Source organism: Siniperca chuatsi, linkage group LG19 (genome assembly GCF_020085105.1).
Source record: "Siniperca chuatsi isolate FFG_IHB_CAS linkage group LG19, ASM2008510v1, whole genome shotgun sequence".
Classification (NCBI taxonomy): domain Eukaryota; kingdom Metazoa; phylum Chordata; class Actinopteri; order Centrarchiformes; family Sinipercidae; genus Siniperca; species Siniperca chuatsi.
In genome coordinates this window covers 24,528,356-24,554,607 of record NC_058060.1, presented here as the reverse complement: position 1 = coordinate 24,554,607, position 26,252 = coordinate 24,528,356, and the positions used below count along the sequence as shown (strand labels likewise).

The following is a 26,252-nucleotide window of genomic DNA, read 5'->3' as shown; positions in this document are numbered from 1 at the left end:
TCAGGAATATTAGGCTGATTTTACGGACATTTTAGATTTGTTTCCAGTGATATTATTGAGTTTATATAATGACTTTGCTGCAGTGAACTTCACTGTTGCTGCTCTAGAAACAATATTTAGTTCTATTTATATTCAGTTCTAATCCTGACACACACACACACACACACACACACACACACACACACACACACACCTCTAATTATTACACTCAGGTAAACTCAAGTCTGGGAGGAAGAGAGTACTTAGCTTAGTCTGAATGGTATTTATAACATAGAAAAATAATTTATATTTAATCATCAACTAGGTGACAACATGTGTACCCTCACGGTCACATCATCAAATATCAGAACATGACCTTCGACCTTTTGAGACATGCTCTCTCTCTCACCCTGCGTGTACCTTTTATCCATTTATACACTTGAACAGACAAGAAAAAATCTAATCGTGTCGTGGCTCTGCCTCTCCTTCATTCCTAGTGTCTCCAGTTGCTCTCTCCCCTGCCTGGTGTTTCCTGTTTGTCCCCTGTTTGCTGTGTGTGTGTGTGTGTGTGTGTGTGTGTGTGTGTGTGTGTGAAATCCCCAGGATATCTCCCAGAATAGCCCCAGCATGTTTGTTTGTCTTTGAACGAAGCTGTATGTCTGTCTGTCCATCTATCTGTGTTTCTTTCTCTGAGTATTGAATCCTTTATGAAACCACATTAGTATTGTAAATGTGCTTAACTTACTAAAAACTTACTAAAAACCTTCCGTCTCAGTCAGCTTCTTGCGGTTGGGTCCTCGATGAGCACAAAGTTTCCTGTCAAAGTTGGAATCATTTTGTTCATTTCACATGACGGGTTTCTGTATTTATGGGTTTGTCTGTGAGCCGGGCTCATTTGGAAAAAGGTGATGTCACATATTTCCGTTCACCAATCAGGATTTAGCAACCTTTGAATGAGATGACCGTTGCTCTCGATCAAATCTGATCACCCACATATTAATGATGAGGCGGATTAGTTGAGTATTTATTATTATTTTATTAGTTGAGAGTTAAAAAATATCTAAGGATGTTTGTTTTTTTTTACTTTGATTGTTGCTTATTTCATCCTGACTATTTATTTATTAACATTTAATGTTATAAAAAAATAAGATTTGAAATGAAGTTTTCAGTTGATGAACTTTCACTAAAATTTTTCAAAACCAGTGCCACTATGGGTTTGCTCTGGTTACCAAAAACCTAAACTTTATAAAAACATTTCTTCTTCTTTTTACAAAATAAGCCAAACAACAGCATTAAATGAACATTAAAGCATATAGGTAGCTCAGGCAGAGTATTGAAGATGAGCTTGTATTGGCTGATCGCCATCAGCTGTTTGCAGTATGCTTAACAATCATTGGCTCATTCAACAGGTGTGTGGCTCGTAGCGTCCAATCATATTCATGCAGGTGTTGCAGCTTCCTCCACCACCCCGACCTCCCCGTATGCGATATTTCATATTGTTGATTTATCTAAGATTTTAATGTTCATGCATGTTTATTAAGGTGGATTAGTCTCAGCAGAATCCTCATAACTGCCAGATCTAACTTCATAACCAATTGCTATAAATGGTCCTTGATGCAAAATCCATAAATATGTAATTTAAAGAATACTGTAGGCGAATATCTACAATAATTCAGCGCTAACTTTTAGTGCTCAGCGGTTTTTGATACTTGGTGCGATGGACATAATTTAGTCAAGGCTCACTCATGTTAAAGTTTGAAACTTTCAACGTCTTAATGTAATTTTGAATAAACAAAAGCCACAATTAGATTTTGAAGGGCCACAAGCAGGAAGGTTTCTCATGACTTTTACTTTGACGAGACAAAGTGACAAATTGCTTCTGGAAGCAGCAGTGGGCTTTGAACATGTGAGTTGGTTAATCTGGCATTGTATGGAGAAGACAAATGACTACCAAAGGTCACTTTTGTATGTTTCTTTAACAGGTAATGCCTCAAAACATGAATAATCAATACTCTGAACTTTGTTAAACCGCTACACACTCTGCCGCATTATTTAAAATCTCTTTTGAAACATTTTCCCTTCGTGGCCGTGTTCTCAAAATGAAACTAAATTTGGCGTATGTGTGTTTGAATCTTTGTGTCACCATACTGTACCAGCAGTCTGTCAGGTGTTTGTCAGTGTAGACATTGTGTGTGTGTGTGTGTGTGCGATGTAGGTGTGTAAGTGCCTGGCTGAGGGGCCCCCTTTAGTGAGAGTGGGGGGTCTGAAGTGGCGTCCCTCCATTAACACAGACAGAGGTGTGTGTGAGAGATAACTGCCGGCTCTAACACTCAGACACCTCACACACACACACACACACACACACACACACACACGCTATACACAACACTCAGCCTCCTGTCTGCGTTTTCCAAACCTCTCACACACACTCTTTACGTCCTCAAGCCCCTTAAACACACAAACACACGCACTCAGTCACCCCATCATGCACACTTCACATCCACTCTCCCCCACTCACATGCCACCATGTTGACTCACTTGCCGCAAGATGGGTGGATGGATGGATGGAAGTGGAGGAATGACATACACACACATCACATTCAGTGTGTGTGTGTGTGAGCGACGCGGTGGCCTTGCTCAGAGTTGGTGTCAGTCTAACTGGCATCAAGATGACTGGCTTTACGTGATGACTGGTTAGTCATAATTTCTGTGTGTGTGTGTGTGTGTGTGTGTGTGTGAGAGAGAGATGACTTCATCCCCAGTGTTATCAGTGTAACTGTTCACATCGTGTGATTGTTTTCCTCCACTTATTGCTCAATTTAAACTGTAATGTTTGTAATATCAGCTGCTCAGTTTTCTCAGATCTCTGTTAGTTGCTGTTACCGTAATATTTACTGTCATCGGCTGTGTGCACTTTTTTATTCAATCACCATTGATTGTTGTTACTGTAATGTTTGTACCAGCAGCTCCATTTAATTTTGTTATCAGATTTGCATTACATAACTGAACCGTAAAGCTTTGTTAACCATGTTAACGATGATTACTGGTACCATAGTGTTTAGACAAGCAGCTCCCCGGCTTTTAATATCACATTACACATGTGCATGACGCTTGTTTTTACCTTAATGGCTGGATAAGACACCCCCTGACTTTTTCTGTTTTTCTGGATTGCATTAATAACAGATTTTTATGCATTTTCTGTTGGATTAAAACCCGTTTCTGATACCGTAATGTTCAGATGAGCAGATACTTGTTGACGCATAGATATTAGATTAACATTATGCACTGTTACTACAAACTGAACTGACTGACATCAGTTGCTCTTACTGTACTGCAGGTATTATTAGCTGCAAATCATTTTGTCATTGGCTGATAGTTCAGTAATACTTAATTTGCTGTTTTAAATATTTTGTATGTAAAATTGATTGTTGCTGTTACCGTAATGTTTGGATGAGCAGTGCAGTGAGTTAGAATGTTTTTATTGCAAAAATGTCAAATTGATTGTTGTTACCGTAACGTTTGTGTAAGCAGTCACTCAGCTTTTTGATTTTAGATTATTGGTTGTTTTGTGCTGTAGCACTGTGCTTTTACCATAGTAGTTACTGTATATGACCAGCTAATGTATGGTTATGATACTTGCATGAGCATGTTGCACTAGCATGTTGCTATTAAATTTGCATCACCAACTGTGTAATTTTGCATCATGACAATCTTAACAAATTGCTTTTTTCTTTCAGTGGTTGCTGTTTTCATAATTCAAATTCTATTAGTTAGTTGGAGATTTAAATTGCATGAAATGAAATGTTCCAGCTGAATGCTTCAAAGGTCAGCTACTGAGCTTTGTGATAGCAGATTCATATTCGGTGCTGCTTTCTTATCGTACTGTATTAAAAGCTAATAGCTTTTGCTAGATAAGATGGAACTTCTGAAGACAAACCTGCTCTTTACACAAAGTAAAACAAATATACATAGTTTATATACTTTATACGGTATATTATATTAGTCAAAGGGAGGTTTAGAGCACAGCTGACGATGTAATGCATGAATGAAAGTGCAGGGTATTGATTGCTATGTTATACATAATTAAAGTAATAATAACAAGCAGTGGGAATCAATTATTTTCTATTTCTAAAAATAATTCTAAAATTAGCTGCTTTCACCGCAGCGTTTGGTAAAAGCTTTCTGAAAGTGGATCGGCATCAGCCGCAGATGCTGTGAATGCATTTTCTAACATCCCAGCACAGCCACTCTCAGGTAATTATGTTTTCACTGCAACAAGGTGAACAGATTTGTGTACATATTTATTACCATACTTTGCAAAAATAAGTTTTGATGTGTTAAAGACTAGTACCTTAAATGGCTCATCATCTGCTGATTTTAGCATTTATGAAACTGCAGCTCTTCGATTTCATTGCAATAACTTGTAATTCATTTGTTCTTGTAATATTTTCTTTTGCTGAAAGAAGTCTAGAGTTCATTTGTAGATATTATGAAACTAATTCAGTAATTTCATTAAACAAGGGTTATTATTTATTAAATGCCTGACCATATACAGTAAATATATTATAACAATCACTATTATTATTATTGATAATGTACAGTAATTGCGAGTATCTACCCTTCACATTCTATATGTGCCCTGGTTTTATTATTAAGTATTCTAAAATATAATACCATAATTTTAATGTAAAATTAAAAACTGAATGTAACTGATTTCCCCCCACATGTTTCACACAGCTGTATTATGCAAACCTTATATAAGCGGATGGTTTATTTCCACGTGTCCTTAATGAATTACCATCACCAGCTTCCACCAAACGCTGTGTAGTAAGGTGATAATAAATACAGGCAGGTTGGCCGGTAATGAGTCAGTGTGAGTTGCTGCTTAAAAGCATCCCAGCTGCTGCGGCGGCGCGGCGGGGGCGGCGCCGGCCTGGACGGGTCACCGCAGTGGGCTCGACACTGCAGGGTTGTCGGTTTGAATCCCCAGATAGTGTCTGCACAGCGGCAACCTTTTCTGTGACTCAGCATGAAGCTCCTCTGTGACTCAGAGCTTTGTTCAACCAGAGGTTTGTTCATGCTGCGCTGTTCGTGCTTCTGTTAATGTCATCCTCTTCTTCATGCAGCACAACTCCTCCACTCACTCCAAGGCTACAGTTTTATGCTTTAACACTTAACAAAACTACACTTGTACAGTTTTTGCTTCTTTGGTTGCAGCTGTTATGGGAAAGTTGACATTCTTCACTTTTTGTACTGGACTTGAATTACTTGGGAACCTCGTGTCATTTAGAAATGTACTGTTCTTTTTTTTTATTTCACACTGTTGGACTGGACAAAGTGTGTTTCACTAAAATCTGCATCAAATTGTTACGATTATCTCCTTAAACCTCTAAAATGGATCTCCTTGTTGAATAGTTAGATGATTTACATTGAAGACTTCACAGTTCTCACAAAGTAGCAATGAAGTACTTAATGCAATCCACTGTGAATAGGTCTTTTGTTGTATTTTTGCATTTGGTCAATTTACGTACGAATTGCAAACAAAACTAAACAAATATCTTGTTTATTGGACATTTTGGCAACTTGTTGTCCTTCCATATCACGGTGTGTTCAGACAGGAGACAAACGAAATTGTAGAAGCGGCACAATAACGCAAATTTGTTCTATGTGGTGCAAAGTAAGCTACAGACGTGTTCGTGCAAGTTGAAAATGTTTCAGCTTGAGTGAATAATTCATACCTATCCTGAATCTTTATGACTCAACTTCACAAACACACAGATAAGACAGGAGAGAGGAAGAAAATAACCGCGATCTGCCGATACCAAGTCCGATCCAATACTTATATTTACCTAAATGTTTGCTAAATATGTATCTGACACACTGACGTAACAGCTGTAGCCTTCAGTCAAGTACATTTTTATTTTTGTAGCCCAGTATCACAAATTTGCAATCTGTAAGCCCTTGATTTGGATAAGGAAAAACACTTTAACGGGGAAAACTTCCAAATACTGAAGGCTCTGATTCAAAACTATAAAGTTGATAAGCTTACATTATTTACGTGATATTAAGGAAAGTTTAACTGAGAGAATGTCATTCCTGAAATTGATGTGATGCGATCAGGGAGAAGACCTATCACTCATTGGAGTTGTTGGGACTACAGAAACACTCTGTCCACTTGCAGTTGTACAGTGGTGTTACGGAGTGATGCTTCTTTTACCTCATAAACAATCTTTGACAGAGTACAGACACAGGCTTGCAGAGAGCAAGCCATCAAGTTACTCATGGAATTAACGTTAATTAGTGACAGCTGATATGACCTACCGCCAGCGATGTTTGTCATTTTGACTGGTGAAAGCGACGGTCAGCGCCGGCTAAAAATAAGAAGCCACCAGCTGGATGTTTTGAACACTGCTCTTTGCCAATAAGAGAGGAGAGATAACAGATTTGTTACCATCGGAGCCCAGCGAATCTGTGTTAATATTTCACATTCACGCACTCTACTTTTCACTCGCATGTGGAGTGAAATGCTCGCGGTGTAGAGTCCGGCTGTCATTAAGGAGAGTGGTGCTGCGTCACTAGCAGGCTGACGTGGACGAAACACAGCAAAGAAAGGATTTTGATCAGTTTTAATGTAGCCGATACAGATCCATATTCAAATATGCCCGTATTGGCTCGTATACTGGCCCTTTAGTTTCTGCAGAGTCCGACCCGAACACAGGCACACGCCGCACACTCGGTGCTAGCTACAGCTGACATCTGTACAGTCTGTACATTGGCTGTTTGGGGCGAGTAAACACCGACTGAACAAGCTGTCTGTAGTGGTCAATAGTAATGCGAGTTTATCTCAGGATCACAGCAAATGCTTATGAGGTCCAACACCTCACAGTCCTCACACTGAACACCTCCATCACAGCTGTGCTCCACCTTTCCTCCTCCTTTAAAAATGTTGTACTGTATTTGTCTTTTTAAAATCATGTTGTTTTGTGAAGCAGCACAAAACGAGGAAGGACCCTGCTAGAGTGACGTAAAAGTCACATGGATTCAGACCAACGTCACATTGCCACAAATCAGATGTTTACAAGAATTAAGACCTCATACTGAATCTCAAAATCTGAAGTGGAAAATGTCGGAATCAGTGTGGTTTTTGTCCTGTTCTGAATTTAGAGTAATCCAGCCTTCCTTATACAATCATCCGCAGGTCAAAGGAATATTTTCAGGTAACGTCAGACCTTTGACCTCCTTGCTGTTGGCTTCCAATAATGTTAGATGAAGATGGTTCCAGTCTGTCTGTCACTGTAAGCTGCTGTGGGCAGAAGCAGCAGCCCATCGTCTCAGCTGTGAACTGTGGCAGCCCTCCCTCCGCTGACCAGCATGCCACCGATGGGACTGCTGTGTATCAGCGGATCAGATGTGACTGCGCGGGCGGCGACGAATGTGATAGGATGTGAATGTGGAATATCAATTATGATGAATGCCATCCCCGCGTTATCTGTTCCGTCTCCACGGTGACACATGTGGGCGGGTCCCGGTCGCACAGCGATAACAAGTCTTCAGTCGTAAACAGTGACGAGGAAACAGAGCTGGTGTTTGTGTCAGGAATAGATGGATGGAAGGAAAATAGATGATGGATAGATAGATAGATGCTGTTTTAAAAAAAAATTGAAATTAATGATTGAAGTGTCTCAGCTTTCAAAATGTTCCTACACCCACTTTCTGTACAGACCTGTGGTGTTAGATTTTCCAAATCACAGATTTAAGAGAAACAGTAGTTATAGTTATATAACCACCCACCTCCTGATTGTTGATGACTGCTTGGCATCTTCAAAATCCTTAAAAACCATATTCTCAAAAGTCACTGGCCTTCAATTCCCAAGTACAAAAAATATGCAGATATTTCTCTTGGTGACAAGATAAAAATATTGACAGCTTTTCAAAGGGTTTCAAAGCACATTCTGATGGACAGTCACAATGTATAAGGCCTGGTGTGTGTTTGTGTTGCAGAAAGTGCCCAGATGGGTTTGACTGTCTGAAGACGGGAAGGAACCCCAACTACGGCTACACCAGCTTCGACACCTTTGGGTGGGCCTTTCTGTCTTTGTTTCGCCTGATGACACAAGATTACTGGGAAAATCTCTACCACCAGGTAACGTTAACGCAAGGCGGTAGGTTTGGTTTCGGAAGTGAGGGGGGGCACAGGGACACAACCAAAAGAGAGTCTCAGAAATGTGAATACTGTGAAATAGGTTATCATGTTTTCCATGATAATGGTAATTGAACAGAAAATTGGAAATGCTATTTAAATGGCTGTATTATTGATGCACTAACCCTACCTAAAATCCCATTTACAGTAGCTAATCTCATCACAAACGCGGTTTCGTAGCTTTTGTTATTTTGTTTTCGATTGAATCACATGATCTTTATCAGAATTGTGCCCAGCTGTCATGAATTGTAGATGTCCAAATCATCACAAGGTCAATTTAGTAGCTGTTCTGGAGCTTTCAGACGTATCACAAGACCAAGAATGCACTTTGAACTTCGCGGACGAGAAATCCTTAAAATGCTCAGAACAATGGAAAGCTACAATTCCATGACAGCTGGGTAAACTTCATCCACTGATGAAGATCTTGATGTGATCAAAAGCCCCAGAACGGCCATTAAATGGACTCGGTGGTGAGATTGTTTTCTCAACTCAACATTTAAAGTAGTTTCATGGAAAGACAATATTGTCATTAAATCTTGACTCAAAAGAAAATTGCTCTTTAGTGCCTTATCTTTGATTGATGTTAAATTCTAGTGTCTTTTTATGATGAAATTTACTGTAAATCTAACTTTGAATTGAAACTTGGGGTAAAAAAAGTCCACAGAACACTTGCCGCTGCTCCCAAAGCTTATTGTTGTGAGCACATGGTAATAACTGAAGGCAATCCTGATGAGCATTTCTACAGTTCAGCTCCTCTCTTCTCTCATCGGGGTTTTGGCAGCTGGACAGTAAAAGGACACTGTTTAGAGAGTTTTTAGTGAATGAATCAAACTGAAACTGTAAAAGTAAGGGGCATGGGTTTGAAAAGTGAGGGGGCATGTCTCCCCCCCCCGGTCTCCAGTAGAAACTTCACCCTCGCATGAATGTGTCTTTAAGGACATTGGGTTCTTTGTTTCCGTTAATGTGTTGGATTTGTTCTGGTGTGTGCCTGTAGACACTGCGTTCGGCCGGTAAGACCTACATGGTGTTTTTCGTGGTGGTGATCTTCCTGGGCTCCTTCTACCTGGTCAACCTTATCCTGGCCGTGGTCGCTATGGCGTACGAGGAGCAGAACCAGGCGACCATTGCCGAGGCCTGCCAGAAAGAACGAGAGTTCCAGGTGGCCATGGAGAGGCTCAAGAAGGAGCAACAGGTAAACTGATGGAACTGACTGGGAATAAGTTTGAACAGGTCTGACTTGGCCTCCTACCCTGCTCCTGACCTGGATTTGATGATGGTCTGCCGCTCAGTTTTGGAATGAAAGGGTCTTACAATAGGATATAACTATAATTCTATGGGTTTACTATACAGCTACTGTAGATTATCATAAGATTACTATGGCTGCATAGTAGAAAGGGTTTTTAACTTCTAGCCCTCTAAACCATAAATTCTACTCCTAACAATATCGGAGGTTTTAAACATCATTGTAGTGTGTGGGAACTGTTGCATTACCGTAAAAGAAAATCTTATTCGGTTACAGCACTTCATCCATAGCATCTGCCATGTTCCAGTGTAAAAAAAAAAAAAAAAAAAAGCAGCAAAGGAAAATGGAAAAGGGACTTTTTAAAAATAATCAAGGAACTGACAAACTAAATTCCTCATTAGGGTTTAGGCAATCTAAAAACAGTGTCCACTTACCTTCTGTTTTACCTTCTGCTGTTCCTCATTCTTATTTATGCATGAATATGTATTAATATATAAATATTTGTCATTCATATCAGTTGTAAATCTGTAAATTCCTTTTTTATTCACTGGATCTTAAGAGTTTGTTGTGTTTTATCTGACTACCATAAAGACACACTCTCTCTTCCACCAGGTTGCCGCCCAGAAAATTCTTGACTCTGACTCGATGATGTCACCAGACCTGTCGCCGTTTGGTCTGCCGTTGGACAGCATGGAGGAGCGGAGGCGGAGTCAAGCGCTGATGGGAGTGGCCGATGTGGAGGCGAACTTATCAGAGGAAAAGCTGCTGCAGGTGGACATGACGGACGGGGGAAAGGTAAGGGAAGAATCTGGATTTGTGTCCTTTTACTTTGTTGTAAGACATTAGCGATGCAGACAAAGTTTCCAACACAAAAACCAACATTTTCTACATTCTCTTCCAGCCCCTCCACCCCCTCCTCGCTCGCTCCTTCTCCACGAGGACTCGGCGAAGCAGCCAGGTCTCCTCCATCTTCAACTTCCGTCTGAGGAGCCGGGGGTCAGAGGGAGAGATGGCTGACGACGAATACAGCGTCCCAGGTGACGTGGTGGAGGGCGTCGGGGGTCGAACCTACAGCGGTGGGACCTTCAGTGGCATCCTGCCCCACCCATGGCCCAAACGACGACCAAGCACCTACAGCACCGCCAGCAGGAGCTCCCAGGTGATTAAACTGAGATTAGACTTTGTAAAATAAGATGTGATGCGAAAAGATACGATACTTTGGGAATAAATGAGATGAGATTTTACTTACTTATATTAGACAAATCAAATGTTATGTTTCGGTAGCTACAGGACCCAAAAGCAGAACTCAGACGATGGATGAAAAAAGAGAACAGAAGTTTATTTCAGGAATGGTGAATGAAATTGTGAGCGAGACCGAGCAGGGCAGGCAAGCAGGCAAACTGAATCCAGGAAGGAAGGAATTAATGCACCTGAGGCACAGGAAAAACACGGTCAGGCACGAGCAAAAAGCAACACGAAAAGAGTTTGTCTGTAGTGAAAGTACCACACTGGCAAACTGGAGTCTGAAGAGCTGGGTTGAAGTAGCCAGGGTCTGATAGATCTGCAGAGTCTTATTACTGGAACACAGGTGTGTAGGTGATTGCAGCAGCAGGAGGAGGAGGATTGGAGCGCCACACCCACACACACACACACACACACACACACACACACACACACACACAGACAGAGATACCACGGACAGGGGACTGACAAGAAACACAAGGGAGGGGAGAACAGCAGAACACAACAGGAAAAGGGAAAGGCACAGCCGGACCATGACAAATGAGATGAAATGAGATATTTTAATATTAAACTAAATGGGAATAAATTAGAATTTGTCAAGTGTTATGAGATACTGTATGTTAAAATTGAATGAGATTAGACTGTTAGTTGAGACAAGATGAGATACAAATAAATGGTATGGGATTACACTTTTGTTCATGAGATGAGATAACATGGCATGGTTAGACTTGTTCAGATAGCACAAGATGAGCTGCGATGAGATGGTTTTAGATGAAACGAGGTAAAATGGCATGAGATAAATCTTTGTCAGATGAGATTAGATTAAGTTGGGTTAGATACTGTTTTACAGAAGGGGATGACAGACATTTTTAGATGTAATGAGGTGAGAAATGACAAAACCCGTGAGGAATAACACAGTGTGCAGATGGAGTCAAACAACCAAAACATATTAAATTTAACCAAATATATGAATAAAAGGAAGAATTAAAAATGCAAAATCTCTGTTGGTCATAAAAGGTCTCCACACACATTCTTATTTCATTCCTCTGTGTGTGTGTTTCCAGGTATTTTATCCAACTCTAAATGTCAATGGGAAGCTGTTTGTTGCCATGGACCAGAATGGGGTTTCCCCACCACCGCTGCAGGGGCAGCTGCCTGCCTGTACCATGGAGAAGGTCAAGGAGGAGAGTGTGAGTACTGTGCCCTGTGTGTGTGTGTGTGTGTGTGTGTGTGTCAGTCGCAGTGGAAACAATGGTGGAGCCTGCAGCCATCCAACACTCAGACATGTGAATTATGAATCAGCGGTTTGCATAACTCCACTCTGATATCATGAGCTAAATGCACACACACACACATACCAGCACAGGCATGTTACTGAGGTGTCCTTCCTTTATGAACACACACACACACACACACACAAATGATAGGAAAGAAGAAAATACTGCTGCTGGTGTCAGACACAACTTGACTTTTTGCTTTTTTCACAAATTCACTACAGTCACATGCAAACTATCGCAAGGTTCGCATTTTTGCAAACCATGCAAATTTTGATTTCAGTAGCTGCGGGTTCTTCAAAGTCACCTGATTCTTTTTAAGAACTAGTTAATATGGATTCATTTATGACATCTGTTTGGTCCATCGCAGGTTAATCAGTCAGGTTAGTTACTGGAGTCAGAAATTCCATATTTGTGTGAAGGGTCTGGGCTGAGCGAGGTTGGATGAGCGAGTGATAACCACCATGGCTGAGTGTGATAGGCTGAGAGCCCTGTCAGCTGAGGCAAACACGCCCCTAAACACACCCGTCTTAATATCTTCTTGAAGAGAGAGAGTGCTTGGTAACACTAAATAATACAGTGTGCAATTTACAGTACAATTTTGTTGCATGGATCGGGTACCAATACAATACTTACTGGTTCCTACTGGTACTTAATGTAGGTACTGTGGAAGAAAACAAGACTATGGGAAACAAGGGAGTAACACTTGGGCATTTTGTACTCGTAGTATTTTGTAAATACTGGGTACCTATGGGGTACAGTATAATGGAAAACAAAACAAAAGTTTGCGAAAAATAGTTTTAATAACACTGATAGTCTGCGGAACCTATAAAGTAATTTAAAGTATTTCACAGTTATGATATGCGACCACAACTGCAGGGGTACAGTAAGATCATGAAATGGGCTTTGGAAAAATATCTCTAAACTCAGATGAAGGGGTTATTGAAGAACATATGAAACATACTGTATGGGCCACGTTCCCGAAATGATGACGGGGTACTCACCAATGCTCGCATACAGAAATGCAGTTTTGTGGCTGGAAACTCAAAGAAAAGGGGTACAAATCTGTAAATAATAAGAGACTTGTCACTCATTTATGGAGTACAGCAACACATGACTTAACCATTTGGTGTTCGTTTTGCAAAAACTGCAATAGAGGAGAAACCTGACCAGCTCCTATGTCTGGTCACACTATAGCCGTGGGACGCAGGGTTACTGAGGGGGCTGCAGCACCCCCTAAAACCAGGCATTATCAAAACAATAAATGGATTTATTATTTTTATTTTTATTTTTTGGAAAGTGTGATGCAGACTCGCAGCAGAGAGAAAGAGAGCTTATGTGGATGAACGACAGAGAGGGAGGTGCGAATATGTGATGTAAAGACTGTCCAGGCGCTGTCTCTCCCCCTTCATCTCCATGAAGTTCACGTGCATTAGTTCCTGTTGTTGACCGTGTAGTTGCTGTGGCTGCTGTGACCCACAGTGTGTTGGTGTTCAGGTTTGCTCTCTGCTGTAGTGTAAAACGTTCTCAAATTGTTATGATGTTAATAACTATTAGATACAAGTTATCCTGGCCATTCAAACGAACACAAAAACATGAATACTGCGCACCATTTAGTATGACGTGATTACATAGACTGACCTTCTCTCAGCACGCCCTGCTGTGACGGACTTCCAGCGTCCCTGAATATAGCTACAATAAATAAATTTCTCCTTTTCCTAAAATGCCCAGTTGTTTCTCAGTTGTTCCCCATAGTCTTGTTTTCTTCCGCTACACAAAATTAAGTGGCAGGCCGTATTATAATGTGTTATTAGTTTAAAGTCACTACCAAGACTCACAACAAAAGAAATCAAATCCAGTTCCATCAACAGCTTCATCCAGTGAGTCAGAACCCCACTATTGATGAACAATAGAATCAATAGTCATATCGATGTCAATATCAACCGATCTTTCTGACAGTATTTGCACTTTACAGCTCAGAATCAGCATCAGTGCAGCATGCCTAACACACACACACACACACACACACACACACACACACACACACACACACACACACACACACACACAGTGTTTTACCAGTACCAGGGTAAAGGTAGATATTGCTAATGGACCCTTTTACTGAAGAAAAAAAAAAACACTCAGGCTCTCACACTGTACATATTTTCTATTTTCTATCAGTATTTTGCACCAACGCTGTTAACATCCAGTAAATCAGCTGTGCGCCTGGAAACACACTCAAACACACTTCCTGCGTTATGTCCTTTTAGAAGCAAGCAGCAGAGATGATAATCAGATCACACTCGCATTGCATGACTCAACCACACACAGAAACATAGAGAAAACCTGTGTGTGTGTGTGTGTGTGTGTGTGTGTGTGTGTGTGTGTGTGTGTGTTCTGCATTTTCTCTTAGGGGTTTATGGTTTCGCACAGTAATACACTCTCAAACAGGAACACGCTTGCTGGCAGCTTCTAGGGTCAGATGTTCTCCAAAACGGACGCAGACAGGGGACGCACATGCGTTTGTTATTCCTACATTAGGTGTCTGCATCCTCACCTGTACAGACAGGACTTACAGCGTCCGTGTGGTCATACATTTTGGGCTACACGGGGACACCACAGGCAGATGACAAAACCCACGCAGCTCCTCGGACATGGAAATCATCATTTTATCCTCAATATCATTCAAGAAGCTTCAGTTGGTCTCTGAATGTAATTTTTCTGCTCTCTGTATTGTTCTTAAGGGGGAAATAAGAAAGCCATAAAAGCGCTGTATAAATGTAGCCATTAAGCCATTTGAACCTGACAGAGTGGCCACCTAAACATCCCGGCCAGACATTTTTTTTGAGGACTACTTTTGCATTGTTTGCAATATGTTTTGCGTTACCTCGCAATATTTTGCGTTCCCTTGCAATACTTTTCTTCTTCCATTCCTTCTGAGCCGTATATCTATTTGTGATGGAAGGTAGTGTGGAGATTCTCAAGTTAATGCATTTACCATTGTTTATGGACACCTCACCTTATATGATGCCCATCGCAAAGAAGTTATCAGATAAAACATTATCAAACTTCTGGGTTGGAGCTGTGTGTATAAGGAACATCAATTATTGCTCCACACTTACAGCAACAGGCCTTCTACCAAAACCTGTTTCAGCGTCGAAGGTTACTTTAATTAGTTTTGTGCGAAGAACACCGGACCCTGTGCAGAGAGCTTTTCAACCTGCGTTGGTTTCAGTCGCCTGTGATTCTGTAATTCCACCTCCTGAGTCTCCTCTTCCTCAGTGAAACCCCTCTGGGGTCCAGCACAGCACAGAGGACAGTAACTGTTCACGGATGAAACCGACGGCGTCCTGCAGATTACCGTACCGCTTTCTTCTGCAGAGACCTCTCAATCTAAGAATTTGTTTAAGTTTACTTTAACTAATTACATAACCATGCCTGCCTATTGAGCAGTAGTACTACATCAGCAAACCTAATGCCCTCAATGAGCTGATATACTGGAGCGTTGTGCGGAAATAGACATACGGCTCAGAAGGAATGGAAGAAGAAAAGTAGTGCGAGGTAACGCAAATCCTCAAAAAAATGCTCAGCATGACCTTTAGGGGGCGCCATACAAAGTTTTGGCCACTTGTATAACTGGAGTATGTAACGGATTAGCTGTATTGTCCCCAATCAGATCACTAGATTATCATTATTATTATTATTATTATTATTATTGATCAGGAAAGCACTGGGAGAACGGCCATTACTCTGGGTTCATCAATCTGACCCTAATTGAAGGGTTGGTTTTGTTTCAGTTGTTAAAAATATAATTTTCATACTTTCTCATTAAATCCTTAAAAACATTTTAGTTTTAACTTTTCATCTTTGAGTTAGTCTCCCAGGCAGTACCATGACTTGTGGTTAAAGTGACCTCTCATTTTCTAGTGTTGTTCTTTATCTTGCAGTACAGTGTCACTTGAAACAGCAGCTTTCAGACACACAGTGCTGGCAGTTTTCGATGTTTTCTTCTGTAGCTGAAAGCCAGACAGCTCCATGTCATAAGGGATTACATTTATTTTAATACTTGTTTACAGTTGTCTTTTCCCCATCAGGCAGTAGGTTAGAGTATCATGAGGACAAACACAGCAGCTCCACGCCTGGAGGTGTTAGTCACCTCCACCTGCTGACAAGCTGCCCCGATACCTACACTGTTACATAAGAAGAAGTAGTTAAATAGTAGAAGAAGAAAAATGAGAAAAAGAGTGAGAAGTAGTTGAATATTAGAACTAATAAAAAGGCTTTTTATAAATTGTCATTATCTTTTTACATGAGAACTTGTTTACTGTCCCATTTGTACTAAAACCACAACAGCTGTCAGGGTGAAGATAGAGGTTTAGATTTGTTGAACTTATTGGAGATTGGCAATTCGAATCTGTTAAATTTTGGAGAAATTGTGGATCTGTTCAGCAGTTATGGTGCAGTTTTGATGAGGCATTCTCAATATGTTATGTTTTTATGTCTGATCTGACCTCTGATTTCGTGATTCTTGCTGGGTGTTATATAGTCAAACATGCTGAAGTGTTTCTTTGTTGAGGATCATTGATGTTGTTAAAACTGAACTTTTAATTCTCCACTCTATAATATTATTTCTGCCTCTAGAGCAACTGTGCTAATACACATAGAACTTGCACACTAAATGTTTATTTCGGTAGAAGTGGGCTCGTACTCACAGGTACTAACATGTGTACTGTGAATCAGTAACTTAGCTACTTAGGGGGCACTACACGACGCTAGTTGGCTCATCTGTTTCCGCTTTTGCCTGCCTGCTTTTCATTGTGGACGGCCAGGAGTCTACAAAACGTAACTTCAGTAACATTGCACCAATTCCTGACAAAAAGGCAATGCAACAGAGTAAGTAAGTGATAAAATAGTTTCAAATCCTCATAAATCCTAGTATCCCAGTAGTAAAGGCAGACTTAAAGCAGCCTAATCAAGCTAACGTTAGCACGACTTGCAGCATTGAAGATCCTGTAATATTCCCACAGATAAAGTTTTGAAAAGTTACTTCATAATAAAAATGTAGTCCACCACTGCAGGGGTTGTGTGGGAGTTTAGAGCAGCTCTGAGTTCAGTTTATAGTTTCATGTTTTGACATGAAGTATTTCTGCTTCCTCGTGTCTATCAAGAAAAACGGACCTGTCGTCCTGCTGCTCAGACTGATGGAGAGACGAGTGGGAGGAGGAGGGAGGGAGCACACGCTTGGTTGCCACGGAAACGTTACCATGGCAACCCACAGCAGCTAATGGAAGCTAAATTAGTGCACGGCTGGCTGCTGTTAGTGTGTGTTTCCTTGTGTATATATGTGTGTGTGTGTGTGTGTTTCCCTGGTGCTTCCCTGCCTGGCACACAGACAGGATGTAGGCGTTGTCGTGGGCGGTGACCTTCAGGCCCATGCGTCACGTCTCATTGGAGGAACAGTTACCAGGAAGTGTTATGTAATCACACCTGAGCAAATTAGGTTTATCCGGGTTCATCTCTGAGGGCTGAGCGGTCCTGGTCTCTCCTCGGCCACTGCTGGGTTCATCTTTATACACTGATGCTGAGCAGCCGAGCACTGTTCAAATCTAGAGAACTTTATTTAAAGTGTAGTGAGGACAGCAAAGGTTTCAAAGAGACCAAATAATGGCTAAAGATTTTGGGGAAATGTGTATAAACTGATATAAAAATCTATTTAGAATATTCCCATTTGAAGGAACAGTGCAGCCATGAAAAATATTGCATTTTGTTGAGTTTCAAAGTACATTCCTGACCTTGGAAACAGCACTGGACAAAAGGATCTCACCTCAGGGTCCATATTTTTAGCTTTTTTTGGAGCTTTCGTTCACGTCAAACCATCTTTATCAGCGACTGTAGTTTGCCCAGTTGTTATGGAACTGGTAGGTATTCAAATACATTTTTTTTCTAAGCATGGACAACATGAACAAGATGTCCTTAAAGTGCTCAGGAAAAAATAGAATTTTGAACATCTGCAATTACATGACAATTGGGCAAAATCCATCTGCTGATGAAGATCATGTGATAATAATCGAAAGCCCAGTAAAGATACTAAATTGAACTTGAGGTGAGATTGTTTTGCCAATGGCATCTTTTTATAATATTAAGTAAAGTCATTTACTCGAGTATACTTAACTCCGATGTCATTTCTTTATATACATTTGCATAATTCATCCCGTCCATCCACCTATTTTCTGTCACTTATCCGGGTTGGTTGGTTGATGTGGTAGCAGGCAAAGTAAACAACTGTCTCCCCAGCTTGTTCCTTTAGCTCCTGCTGGGGGATCCTGAGATGTTCCCAGGCCTGATGGGACATATAATCCCTTCAGTGAGTTCTGGGTCTGCCCCATGGTCTCCTCCCAGTTGGATGTTTCCGGAAAACCTCCACAGTGAAGCTTCCAGGAGGCATCTTGATCACATGCCCCTGTAGTTCTTGGTTGCAGAGCTAATGACAATAGACGAGGGTTGTATGAATATGGATTATTTAGTTTTATTCAAGCCTTTAGTTTGAGAGGAAACAGCTGAAGTCTGGTTTTAAGAGGAGAATCAGGTAGATTTTTTTGTAAGTTCAATCCTCATACAGCTCATCTGATACTTCAGTTTCTGTCCCCACGGTGACACAAGTCCCCATGGGTTAGTGTGCATTCAGGTTAAAGTCCCCACCGGGATATAAGAACATGAAACACACACACACAGAGCGGTGGCACACTGATTTCTTTGATTCATTGAACACCAGTCATCACCTGCTTATCCGTTGCCCTGGTCATAACAAGCACACACACATGTCAGTGTGCGTGTGTGTGATGCTATCACCAAGGTAACAGATAAGTGGATGAAAGCTCAACTCATAAATGATCCTTGAATATGAGTGTTGGTTTATTTTACAGCATGTATGTCTTCATGAATTTGTGTGTGTGTGTTACAATTAGCCTCACTTCAGTTTTTGTGTATTTCCACACTCTGGGGTAATTATAAAGAACAGAATAAAATAAATGACCTCTCTGTCTCTGTGTCTGTCTCAGGTCCCGACGTCCACCACGGAGCTCAGTACGATGCTGTTACCTCGTCCTTCGTCCACACAAGGCTCAGAGCGGAGGGGGAGGGCGCTCAGTGCTGCCAGCTACCTCACTGACGCCATGGAAGGTGAGGAGCAACGCCAGCAACAGTTTAAAGTTTTAACAGAGGAGCAACGATGCCATGGCCATAGGAAATACACATTTCTGATCTGCTGGCAGGTGTGCAGGGACACGTCGAACGTCCAGTATCTGGTCAATAGTTTTTGTTTTCTGGTCAATAGTTTAACCATCATTCTAAATCAGTAATCAAGGTTATCACCATAGCAACAATACTGATGCTGCGAGCTGATTTTGAGCTTAAAGGCGAGGGTCTTTTAAATAATACTCACATGTCCATGTGTGCATCGAAAGGATTATTGGCTGTCATGATTGTTCCCCCTCTCCATAGCGGCCGCAAAGAGATTCCTTCCTAAAGTGATTTCGCTGTAAGAGGCAAAATGCACAGTCCTCGTTCTGAAGTCTAAAATTGATCTGAAGCTAATATGAGGCGTCATCGGTCAGAGTTAGGCAAATCAAGTGGGGATCTTCCAAAGTTAGTCTTTTTTATTTTGTGGCCAGTGTGGACAGGAGAAACTCAATATACAGACAGGCATGCCGGTAGTGTTTCCAGACAGATTTGAAAAAATGTGAACCTTTCTTTAAAGATGCCCTGTGGAGTTTCTGTTTCGTTAAGCCGCAGTCGGATGGGGTTAACATTACAGGAGGAGGTATGAAATATTCACTGTCATCGTTCCAGACGCCATTTTAACCATCGGGATATTACAGGATATGGTCTGTAACAGACATGAACATTTAGCAGGACAAAGTCAGTAGAGAAAGTCAAAAGCCTCCCTTAGGGGGCGCGGGAGAGTTGAAGGGGAGTTTGAGTCAAACATCATACTTCTCGGAGTCATAACTCATATTGATTTCATTCAGTGTGACTTACACTTCCAGTTCCCTGCTAAATCCGCTTCGGAAGTTTTCTTCAGTATCAAAGTAATCCAGTGACAGTTGTAATCTGTACACGCATGTGTACACTGCAAACAGGAACTGCTAACAGCTAATTTAGCATACTTTTACTTTTAATGGTGCCAGTTTGCCAAAATGTAAACAAATATAGGCTAAAAGAGAATCCCAGTGCCCACCTGTAGCTGACATTACAGCAGCACATTCGATAAGCTTTTATGGGGTCTTCCTCTTCTGATGACTTACATTTTTTCTGTCGTCATATCGGTTCTCAAATTGGCCTATATGTTGGTGTTAGCATGTTTCCAGATCAGCAGAAACACTTTTTTGATTTCCTCCATTTTAAGTCAAATTTCACACTGAGCTGATTATTTTTATATTATGAGTGATTTCCTTTCCTCCCAGGCAGCCATTGGTTTCAGTTCATTTCTATTAAAATGAATTTGCACAAATGTAAAACCTGCTAACAGAATGCTACCTGCCATTGGTTTTGATTCGTTAATACGGAGACATTAACTAAAAGAGGGGTTCTGCATCTGCTCTTGTTCCTCATTCTGCTCCCCCATTCATATTTGTGTGTTTGTAACTGTGTGTCAATATGGGACTGTAACCTCGTCTGACTTTTTACCTCAGCGTGTAACTTTTTTGTTTCACTTTTGTGGGTGGCTCTGTGTGTGTGTGTGTGTGTGTGTGTGTGTGTGATTGTGTAACGATGTATTTTTCTGAATTTTGCATCCAAGTGAGTCTGTTAACGCTTCTGTGTGTGTGTGTGTGTGTGTGTGTGTGTGTGTGTGTTTCTGGTCTGTCTGCGTGTACGTGTGTGTGCTTGTATATGTGTGTCGATACAGGATTGTATAACCGTGTCTGAGTTTGTATTTAAGTGTGTGTGTGTGTGCGTGCGTGTGTGTGTGTCGCTGCCCCAGCCATCCCCAGGGGAACAGTGGCTTTGTTTGTGCGAGAGTCGGAAAGGGAGAGAGACATAGAGACAGAATGAAAGAGAGGGAGAGTATGTGTGTTATCCTGGTTACACTCATTAACCATGAGATCACTACAAGTTCCTGTGTGTGTGTGTGTGTGTGTGTGTGTGTGTGTGTGTGTGTGTGTTTTGATGATATTCATGTACTAGATTTTTGGGTTCATATCTGTCCAAATCTGCATTCATGTGTGTTGTAAGTGTGTGTGTTGTAAGTGTGTGTGTGTGTGTGTGTGTGTGTGGCAGGTCTGCTGAGTCACTGTCTCTCCCCTCGGCAGTCGCTGCTCTTAGAGAACAGATCATTATACAGGAAAATACAAAAAAAACACTGCTGTCCTCCCTCCATCCATCTGTACACCCTTCATTCTGTCCTTCCTCCCCTTCATTTATTTTATTCTTTCCTTTTCTTTGTTATTTTATCTATTTTTCAGTATAATTTACTGTATATTTGATAGTTTTATTTAATAGAAAAACTAGCTCTGTATTCTTGGCTACAAGACAGTAAATCCACTTAAGTTCTTTATCTCTCACCTTGTTTTTCTAGGGTCATACTGGTGTTTTTCATGTTTTATCAGCAACTTAACAGCATTTTGCTGTACTTTAATATGTAATGTTCTTGCCAGAAGTGTGGATTCGGGGTCACATGACTTGGACTGGAGTAATGAATCTAATGACTTGACAAAATCAAAAAAAGTCTTTCATCTCGACTTAGACTTTAACACCAATGACTCAAAACTTCCCTTGGATGTTGATATTCTCCCTGTAAGGATTGGCCTTTTCAAAAAGAACATAAGGAAATTCATGGCTAATGGCTAATGGGCAATGGGCAATGGGCAATGGGCAATGGGCAATGGGCAATGGGCAGCTAGGATCGACCTTCCAGCAGGTCTGTACGTGAACTGAACCAACTCAAACCACCCCTTTCTTTTAAACAGGAAGCTCCTCCCACAGACAAACCAAGGTTATTGCATAATCACTTAAGACAATAAAATAGCATTTCAATGTGAAAACAATAAATACAGTTTCTAATCATTATTCTAATGGTTCTAACATAGAAATACCAACAATATAAGTTGTTTAGGGTACTTAAAAAGACTATTCCTTGAAACCATGAAAAATCCCCGCTCTACTCTCCTCAACATGGTACAGTCGGAGTTCCCTCTACTATAAATCCCTTTAGAAGCTGTCACTTCCTGTTTGGCAGTTTGGACCAATGACCAGCAGGTAATATGGATGGGAACTCCACTTACATATAACCAATAAATGAGTTTGAATGGAATGTATTAATAAATGAACTGAGTGGTTATTTCATTAACAATGTGAATGATGGCATGACTTGTGTTAGCATGAGCATGTTATATCCACATATATACTATGCTAACATAACATAGCCACAAAGGCCTTGGCTATACAACTTAGCAACACAACTAGGACTACAGATCTATTGTGCCGGCAGGATGGAATAAATAGTAGAACTGCAGAAACTAGAACATACTTGGCACAGGTTAGCACCGTGACACTCCCCATCCCAAAAGATGAAAGATTATGGTATAAAAACTCTTACTTTTCCTGCAACAGGATATTGTTTGTGTAAACACTAGGAACAATGATGTAAGTAAGTTCGGGACGTTGTCATTTTATCCATTACAAAGTCTGTTATGTTGTATTCTTAAAGAATATATTAGAATGTTGTCAATAAACCAAACTATAAAAAAATTTTTTAATCAGTCCGACAGCCGCAAATCATGTTGCACAAGCAGGAGGGAAGAAAGGTGCATTTGTCCGTACAGCCGACGGACAACAGATGATACCGCAGATCATCACATTCACACGTAAACATTCTCCTCTGGTCGAGAAAAAACGGACAACATAAAAACATTTAGCTCAGACATTTCTAATGAGTTCAGTTGTGTCGCAGGAATAACATGATCAGTTTTAAATGTTAAAAGTTTATTTGAAAGTAATAGAAGCATTCATTATTTCTCTCATACAAGGACTTGTTTAGGACTCAAAGTACAAACTTTATGACTTGAACTTGTCTCAGGACTTTATAACCAAGACTCCAGACTTGAGTTATGACTTGGAAAACAATGACCTTGTCCCACCTGTGGTTCTTTTTCTCAAGACTAAAGACTTGTGACTAAAGACGTAAGACTTGTTTTAGTTTTTTTTATTTTACTTCAAATTTATTTTTTACTTTATTAGACTTTGCAGGACTACCTACATAATAACGAGTACCAGTGTTTGCCCCCCACCCCGTTACCTATTGCCTTCCTTAAGGGGACTGTTATAATCACTTTACAAGTATATATGTGAAACATTTTTAATTAACATCTGATTTATTTACCCATTTATTTAACACCCTCTCTTTCTTCAAAAATACACAATTGATCAATTTGTCTTATTCATTTTTCATAATTCACTTTCTCCATGTCTCTTAATTGATTAATTATTTTCCCCTCCCCTACATCCTCTTAATATTTATCTGTAGTTAATTCTCTTCTCTCCTCCTGTTTTGTTTTCTTTTGTCCGCGGCGATGCAGAACTGGAGGAGGCCCATAAGAAGTGTCACCCGTGCTGGTACGTCTTCGCCCACCGTTACCTAGTGTGGGAGTGCTGTCCCTGCTGGCTGAGGGTGAAGAAGCTGGTGAATATCATGGTGATGGACCCCTTCCTGGACCTGGCCATCACCATCTGCATCGTCCTCAATACGCTCTTCATGGCCATGGAGCACTACCCCATGACTGACGAGTTCAACGGCATGCTGAGCATCGGAAACCTGGTAGGACAGAGCGATGGATGGACGGATGGATGGATGGAGAGATGAATGCGTGAGCGGATGCTTTGGCATCTAATAGTAGTAAAGCCGTAAGGTTGGAGCATAAATGGAGATATGTGAACTAGAGGCAATAGGCGATTTGAGGGGGGATGCTATCCCCCTTGTTAACCTGCAACCCCCCCACCCCCACCGCAGTTAGGGCAGAGGGCTTGTTTAGTTGAACATGTTATTCTAGTCTGCCTGACTCATTGATCTGACGTTTGTGCAAGTTAGAATCTGTGTCCCCGACCCTGGCTCTGAAATATCAGTAGCTGTGTATTGATAAATCCATGGCGCTGTCCTTGGTGCTGAAGTGGCAGACAGATTTGTAATTGCGACTTTTTCTCTGAGTCCCGACCTTCTGTCAGTTTCGTCTTGGATCTATAATATTCTATAACTATATAGCTACAGGGGTGGGGGTTCATGAATGACTTGAGTCTGGCTGGGTCCAAATGATCTGGGAGGGTCCTGTTGTATTGCCGTAAGTCTTTGGTTTCAGTATGTCTAATATCCACGTGGATCTAAGCGAACTGTATGATGTCAAATGGGTTTTTTAAGGTTAAGTAATTTTCTGGGATCTGGTAGGTTTTTCATGGATTTGGATTTAGGTAAAATCTAAAACAAACCAGACCTCTAATTTATCCAAAATTGCTGTATTCATCAAAAAAATTATTCAGAAATGACACAGGCACGGTTTAATGAACAATGAAGCCATGTGTTGAAAAAAGGCCTCTCCTTGCTGTATTGTCTTATGTCCCTGGTTGTAAACACTACAGGAATAACAACATCGAGTAAAACACTACTTTACGTCACTGACTGATTCCACTTGTTATATTCAAACCTAGCGCAGTCAAATGGACAGATAAACTACACGTCTCTGTGTAGCTACGTACCTGCTGTATCTAATTAGATTAAAGTGATTTGAAATAGTCACATTTTAAATGAATGTAGTAAAACTAAGAAGAACTGCATCTATATTGAAAAAAAAACTTCCCATGTGTAATGTGTAATTTCCCATTTACCAAAGGGCCATGGCACCAGTTGTAAAGGTTCAATATACCCCTTCCCGTTCAAATAGTGTAATTTTCCCCCAATAAAATGTGTCCTAGAACATGTACAGTACCATGTATAGCATGTATAGTGACATTCCAGTTGATCGAATTTCTCAGTCATAATATATGACATGCTTATCTAAGACATGTAGTGAGTATGCCATAAACCTGTAAATAAAAAAGGGAGTAAAAACAAATGGTTCAAAAGATGAGGGTAGTGTATGTAACAACTCTGGACAAATAGCTGTCGGTTAACATTCATTTTCAAATCAAGTCCCCCTAAACTTCAAGCCCCTCCCCAATATCCTGTTTCACGCAGAAACATGTCAAAGCAGATAAAAGCCATTTCATCTACACTATATGACCTTTACCAATAGATATATTCTATCCGGGCCTGATTCAGATTTTATCATGAAGTTTATTAGTTTGAGAGATTTGGATTTGGTGCTCTGATGAATCTTGTCTTGGGAGAGCAGAGTATAGAGCATGGCTCTCCTCACTAGGTGTTTACCAAGAATGTTTGTGCAATAAACAAACTTCAGGCCAGTTTAGGAGGCAGTTAGATTTTGCGAATGTGACAAAGAACAAGACTGTTTGGGGAAACGACCCTTGGACCTCTGAAACTGCCTCAAACCCTTTTGTCAAATTTAAAAACCTCAGGACTCAGAGAGTAAAAATAGACACTGGTTTCTTTGCTTTTCTAGAAACAAAAGTGTGTGTGTGTGTGTGTGTGTGTGTGTTATTGTCTCTCAGTAGAAAAGCGAGGTGAGTTTCAGTATTAGAGCTGACAGAAACGGGTCGGATAGCTTTAAACCACCGTGACTAACTCCAGTGTTTGACCCTGCAGGTGTGCTGACGATCTGACAGGAGCTGATAGGTTGATGCAATATGGTAATTGGTTCACCTGAGGTGTGAAAGGCTCATGGCCAAAATCACCATGTTGATCACACCTGCCCACACACACACACACACACACACACACACACACACACACTTGTACCTGTCCAGCGATGTCAGGTTTCCTCAGCTCAGGCTCCAGGCAGCTGTTTGAGGCAGAGAATGGTAATAAAGTTTAAAAGTAGAAACAGTAGCTTTGGGTCGGCCTGCAGCAGTGTTGTTCAATCACTGGGACTGGGCCTAAAGACGGGCCACTGTAGGAGCGTTACCTGGGATGAGATAGATGCTTTTATTAACCCTATGATGCCCCAGTTTTCAATTACAGTGTATACATGATCCATTACTTGTAAGATCAAGGTGAGGTTTTTGAGAGAAAATCAGGTTTGTGCATAAAATCTTTCTCAAAAAGAGAAAATGCCAGATATTCAGCTTCTTAAAAATTTAAGATTTAGAATTTATCCACTCTGGACAGCATTTTATAAAATCAGTTTTTTGGGGTGTAAAAATGGTAATAAAG

At 40.8% G+C, this 26,252-nt stretch overlaps 1 protein-coding gene across 6 annotated transcripts in view; it reads left to right on the top strand.

Annotated features, from left to right (window-relative positions):
- LOC122866443 (sodium channel protein type 4 subunit alpha-like) overlaps nt 1-26,252 on the top strand; it is a 210,079-nt gene that overhangs the window by 103,622 nt on the left and 80,205 nt on the right. For all 6 annotated transcript variants that reach the window (XM_044176090.1, XM_044176089.1, XM_044176091.1 and 3 more), the window contains 7 exons: nt 7,981-8,122; nt 9,174-9,371; nt 10,035-10,217; nt 10,324-10,581; nt 11,729-11,854; nt 18,997-19,117; nt 23,512-23,750. In XM_044176090.1, the coding sequence (XP_044032025.1) occupies nt 7,981-8,122; nt 9,174-9,371; nt 10,035-10,217; nt 10,324-10,581; nt 11,729-11,854; nt 18,997-19,117; nt 23,512-23,750 (1,267 nt within the window). The remainder of the gene's footprint in view (nt 1-7,980; nt 8,123-9,173; nt 9,372-10,034; nt 10,218-10,323; nt 10,582-11,728; nt 11,855-18,996; nt 19,118-23,511; nt 23,751-26,252) is intronic.